General features: G+C 41.7%; 1 protein-coding gene across 1 annotated transcript in view; it reads left to right on the top strand.

The window, feature by feature from the left end:
• Window positions 1-1,632: 1,632 nt before the first annotated feature.
• Window positions 1,633-6,085, top strand: part of ARHGAP31 (Rho GTPase activating protein 31) — a 69,538-nt gene continuing 65,085 nt past the window's right edge. Inside the window, exon 1 of the mRNA XM_021548871.2 lies at window positions 1,633-1,784. Within this exon, the coding sequence (XP_021404546.2) occupies window positions 1,727-1,784 (58 nt within the window). The 5' untranslated portion in view covers window positions 1,633-1,726. The remainder of the gene's footprint in view (window positions 1,785-6,085) is intronic.

Genomic DNA, 6,085 nt, shown 5'->3' with positions numbered 1-6,085 from the left:
GAACAAGCATGGTTAAGAAAGCTGCTGGGTCTGGTTATTCATCCCCAAAGCTGTCTCTCCAGCCAGAAAATTTCATCTTGACACATGAGGAGGGCCTCCTCAGCAAGCGTGCTCTATCCAAACCAGTAAAGAAAGGGCCTTGTGCCAACAAAACCAGGCCAAAACTATGCAATCAGACCTCCAGCATGTTTAAAAATATCTCTGGGTCCCTGTACATCCCACTTCTCCTGGCTCCCTTTCTGTTTCTCAGTGTGAGGAAGGAATCTCTAGCTAGCTGAGGTTTGGGATGTGGTTGAGATGTTTCAGTGGCAAAAGGGTGGAGCTCTCATGTTTTCCTCTTTTTCCACAAAGTGCTCTTGGGCAGTGACTGTCCAAAGAAACCATGTTGATTTTCCTCTCCACCCCCTGCCTCTCCTTCCTTCATTTGGAAGGCAAACGAAGGAGCTCAGGGATGACAGGAGCAAGCAGCAAGCCGGAGCTTTGCACCAAAGCTCTCATCAGAGCAAGGTGTGGCCAGCACAGCACAGCAGGGGCCAGCCAAGACCAGCACTTCCCTTCAAAGAGCCCTCCTTCCTACCACACCAACACTGGGACACCCTTTCATGGGATTTCCTTACTGTGGCAACACACACAGTATTTAAAAGAAGGATCATTTTGGGGCTATCCCTGTGTCACTACCTGCTCTACTTACTGTAATAGTTGCCTCCAGCAACCACACAACAGATTATTGGAGCAGGGATGGGGACATGGAGAACATGAAGGTGTCCCAGGATAGCAGTGAAATGAAGAGGCTTTTGGCAGCTTGACAACGTAATTTCTCTGTCATCATTGCTCTCTCTGAATTTTAGATCTGAGGCTACATCCTGTTCTGAATATAATGAAAAAGTTATTCCCCTTCAATGGCTTGCAGTCTTACACTTAAATCTTTCTCCCTTCAGCATCCTCCTTAAGTGAAAGACACAGTGTAAAAGTTAACAGCACCTGAAAGTAATAATGATGATCTTTTTACAATCAAACATTAGCATGAGACTGTGCTCTTGATTTTTCTCAGGCCATATGGTCTCACTTGTCACAGCTGGCCCAAATAAATGCCTGAAACCACAACTAGTCAAAGTTCACAGTCAATCCATGGACAAGAGGAAGAAACTGCAGAAAACTTACCAGATAGCCTGAGATAATAAAGAACCTGAGGAAATTTCAATCTGCTCTGGGATACTCCAAAAGTAGAGAAAGAAGTGAAATTTGCTGAATAAACAATTTATGGCAAAATTATTCACTGAGATTAGAAGCCAAATAAAAGAAGGGAGAAGGATCCAGAATGCTTTATGGTAATAGAAGGTATGATGTATTGGCACAGGAGGAATGTACTTCCTAGGAGAGATGACAAAGGGGATTTGTCTCCTTATTGGCATTTTTCAGAAGCACAAGAGGTAAGACTCGAGAAGAAAAATAAACGCCATTTTTATCCACAACCTATAGATCCTGGGGCCCCAGAGCTGAGCTGTCACATCTTATTTGTATATCCTACTCCCCTTGTGTGTTTTACCAAGATGTTTTCTTTTCTCTCATTTCATATTTTCAGCAAGTGCTATTGTTCTGCAGTCTCCAAATGGGCTCTGGGAGCCCAAGGACGGCACAAAAAGCTGAAGGATGGGAAACATTGTACCCGGAAAGGGCAGAGCAGGAGGACTCATAGGGGTGACAGAGACTCCAAGGTCTTCTGGAAATGCGGTGCCTAGCTGTCCCTGATGCAAGAGCTGAGCTCAGTGCTGTGGCATTTCACAGTGAGTTCAAAAAGTGTTTATAACCCTCAGCTATTGAGTGGCTGTGGTTTCACATACCTGTAATAAGCAGGAGCTAGTGTTGGCCTAGAGTGAACAGAAAAAACAGTGTTTTGTATTTTTTTTCTTTTGTTTGGAGGCTGCTAAGCACATACTGGGTGTTGGGGGTCTCCACTGCTATCTACTTCTTCTCTGGCCATAAAGAATGAGCAAAGCTAGCAAACACGTGAGAAATCATGTTATTTATTGCAAAGGTTAACCTGAAAAGAAATGATCTAGCTCAAACTAATTTGTGGGTAGCCCAGATAGTTTACAAGGGAGACAACTGTGAGTTGGCACAAATTGGGGTATCTTAGAAAAGCATTTGGAGTTTCCACATGACTGATATATGATTATGTCTGTTTGAGATGGTGTGCTTTAAAAATATCAGATAGCAAAAAAAGGATGATTGGCGTAATCTATTTTAATTATGCTTCATATTTGTAGTTATTTCTAAAACTCTATAAAAATTACCAGAAAACAAAACTGAACTGAACTAAAAAGGTTGCTTCCTGTTAGCTGGTAATTAAAACATCCTGATTTGAAACTAAATATAGTTTTTCCTCTAAATTTGGTAATTTTTTGCTAGACTGGGCTCTCTGCACATGTAAATAGAACAATCTAATCACTCACTTTTATTCAAATCCACAATTTGCATTTACTTATGTTGGAAAATAGCGAATGGCTTTGATTATTTATGTGATAATTATTTTTTTACTTTGATTTGTGTCAAGCTATTTTTAGATAAAAATTTGAATTCAATTAAGATGCAGAAAGACATCATTTAAATTCTACTTTTTATTTGATAATGGAGCTACCCAATAGTTGTGCAGGACATAGAAGCTGATAAAACTGATTTAGCAAGGAAAGGAAATATTATCTGTAGGTGTGAATTTAATTGATTCTTTTTGGTTCATATGTCTTACAAGGTTTTAGAGTGACTAGATCTCAGCCTTTCCAGCCTCACTTACAGTGAGACAAAAGAAGAAAATCTAGTCTTCCTCGGTTTTCCAACTTGCTATGAACTTTGTAGTTCTGGTAAGACCATAGTTTTGGAATAAAAATAATAATAAATAATCAATAAATTTAAGAAAACCTCCCAGAACTTCCAGGAAAAGTCTGAAAATTGTAGGGAAAGAAGCTCTTGGACTTCAGCAGATTTTTCTATTTTTTTCAGTGGTGACTTACCTCACGTTGCTGGTGTGAGGATAGACCTTTAATACACAAAATTTCCCATTGATTTCTTAAACAGCTTCATTTTCTAAAAGGAAGGTCTATTTAACTTCAAAGCTAAAAACATAATTAAAAACCCCAAACCAGCTATGCTTGCACCCCTAGCAGTCCTCCCATTTCTCCTGCTCATTTCACATCTAAATAGAAGTTTCTGCAAGAGGCTCCTCCCAGAACAGGACCCATTCTGCAATCACCAAACACAGGTTTTTGTTGCATGTTCCTCAAACAATTAGCACCACCTCAGCAGCCATTTCATTGCCATCCCTAATCTTCTCAGGATGTCATTAATCCACCTCCTCCTGATTCTCCCTGCTGGCAACATTTTCCATTTCATGTTCAGCTGAAGCTTTCTCCACCTGATTCTGTTGCCACAACGGGTCAAAAAAGGACCCCAAGCATGAAATCTCCCTGGTAATTCAAACAATTGCTCAGCAGCTTTCTTCTAGGTAAGGGGTTGCAGCACTATCTTGGAGAGTCAGGAAAGGATGTGGCTGCAGACCAATCCCTGTCACATCTCCTAAGCAACCACTGAAATAGATGAACAGTCTTTTCAAAATGGCATAATGATAAAGTGATTTGGCAAAATGTGAATATAATTTCCTGTTGACTGTTAAGGCTCCATAAATGATTTTTAGTCACTGAGCACAGTGGATCTGTGTTCTGCAATAAACAGCAAGTATGAAATAACCTCCTTCTCTATTGCAACACAAACCAAGATCACAGATTTCTTGTTTGGCCTGTGTGCACTAAATCAGGAGCTGCTACAGAGACAGGCCTCTTTTTCTCAGCTTGATATCCAAAATTTTCCAAGTTTTTTGGGTTTGTAGCTTTAAAATTTCTCTATGCACTAATGATTGCTGTAGCTTTTTTGGTAGTGGTTTATCCTGAAATCTTAAGAGTCTTACAAGAAGCCCCCTGACACCAGGAGCTGGGACTTCGTGGCAGTTGCTGTGTGACAATAATATTACAATCCAGAAAACTCAACACATACTGGGTTTTCTAATAACTCCCTTATCTTCTATGACAAAGGCAATTCCCAATTGACTCAGTTTTATTGAAGGCCTTTGAGTTACTCAAATTATCTTATGTGATATGTTGAAGTGCAACGCTGTAGGGTCTTGCATGCTGTATCCTATAGACCCTGTCTGCTAGGGGTCAGTCTAAAATGCAGCCTCTCCTTGATGCATTAATTTCTTCCTTTTACTGATTTACCTGTAAAACATGAATTTTAGCACTTGGGTAGTTCCTTGTACCCTCCATTCATATACAGTTTCCCTGTGAGACTGCTTTCCTACGAAGCCCATGAATCAGTGTTGTGTGCCCATGGTCTCAAAATATTATTATCTACTTATTTTTGCCCCAGCTGCATTTTTCATGACAGCATGCGTTCTCCTAAGCTGTTCTTAAAAGTTGGTTCCATTTTCAAGTTGGAAATACTTGGTATTGTTACAAAAAAATGCTATATAACTCAAACTATTGGACTTGTCCCAGCACCTCTTAAATTTGCCAGAGTACTGTGTGTATGGGGTGATCAGTGGAGTGAGACTATGACACTGGCACTGGGGTGGCATGCACTCCTGCCCGCCTCCTCACAAGAGATTTATACCACTCTTCTCAGGCAGGACTAGATGTCTGTGGTTTAGGCAGATATTTTTCTAGCTAGTCTTTCTGTAAATTTTGCTATCATTCTGGTACTCAGCACCTTTTTTACACAGCTGGAAATGTTGCCACTTTTTTTTTTTTTCCCCCCCAAGAAAACCTCTCTTAGTGCTTATGGGTTTAAAGGAAGACCCAAATCTGATCCAGCTGAAGGATGTTCCTGGAATCTCCCTCAGGGATACACATGTCCTTTTCTGGCTAGAGATATTTCGACTCAGAGGGTCAAAAGAAGCAGCAAAGTTGGAACTTAAGGTAGTGGAACAAATCCATTTTGGATGCAAATCTGTGATTTCCAGTCTCTCATCATTTAGGCTGCTGTGGATTAGGCAGACCTCTCAGACTTAAAAAAGACTTTCATTCTCTCTTCTCCCTTATATGGTTTTTTTGTTTGTTTGTTTGTTTTTTACTTTGGCTCCTTTTGTTTAAAACAAGCAGAAGTAACCTTATTCTTGCTCTGCACACCAGTAGGGCTGGGGCTGCTTTTTCTCTCCCCTTACAGTGCTGCTGTAGCAGAGAATGGTGGCCAAACACCACAAGAGCACAGAAAAGAACAATGGGGTGAGGGAGAAGGGCATCTGACCACACCTGTAACCCTATATGTACATGAGCAGCTCCTACTACAATCAGGGCAGAGATAGCAAAAGCTTTCCAGGAACAACCTGCTGCTAAAATGTGCTCTGGCAGGAATACAGGATTGGGGGTGAGGGAGAACACAGAGCAGATCTTGCTTTGCTCCTTGCCATGCTGATTTGCTGTCTCTTGGCATTCCCCCTGTGTCTTCTGACACCTCCTCAAAGACAGTCCTCGGGGCAGGGCCACACCACAGAGCTCTTGCAAGGGGGAAAAGGCCATGGTGGAGGTTGGAGTGAAGAGGCACGATTGCTTCCCATTTCTCAGTACAGTATGTTACAAGGGGCCCATTGCAAAGCTTGGCCGCCTGACAGTTTCGTTTGCAAGAGCCTTGGCCCCTCTCCAAGCAATTCTTTCAGGTCTCATTGTTTGGAAGGAAACAAACAAGGGGAACAGCACTGGGTGGGCACACCAGAAGAGGATCTAAATATAGCAGGGCAGCATTAGGGAGCCAGGCTTTCTAGCCAAAGCTTACTCCAAAGATGACAATCCCGCTCTGCTAGTCTACAGAAAAGACACCAGATCTGCTGTAGGCACCCCAGTTACACAGGAGAGGGCTCTCGAGATGTCCCAGTCCTCTTGGCCACCTACACTAGCCATAAAAGTTGAAAGCAGACTGTTAAGCTGAGTAAGTAATTGCAAAGCACAAAGAGAATATAACCAGTTTTAACCTGAAGTCTTCTGAGTAGTTTCTGCTATAATTTACACCCAGTCTAACTTCAGCATGAGTCAGGAAATAATCT

The sequence above is a fragment of the Lonchura striata genome, chromosome 2, assembly GCF_046129695.1.
Source record: "Lonchura striata isolate bLonStr1 chromosome 2, bLonStr1.mat, whole genome shotgun sequence".
In the NCBI taxonomy this organism is placed as follows: Eukaryota; Metazoa; Chordata; class Aves; order Passeriformes; family Estrildidae; genus Lonchura; species Lonchura striata.
The sequence above is the reverse complement of the archived record's forward strand: the minus strand, read 5'-3'. Positions and strand labels throughout refer to the sequence as shown.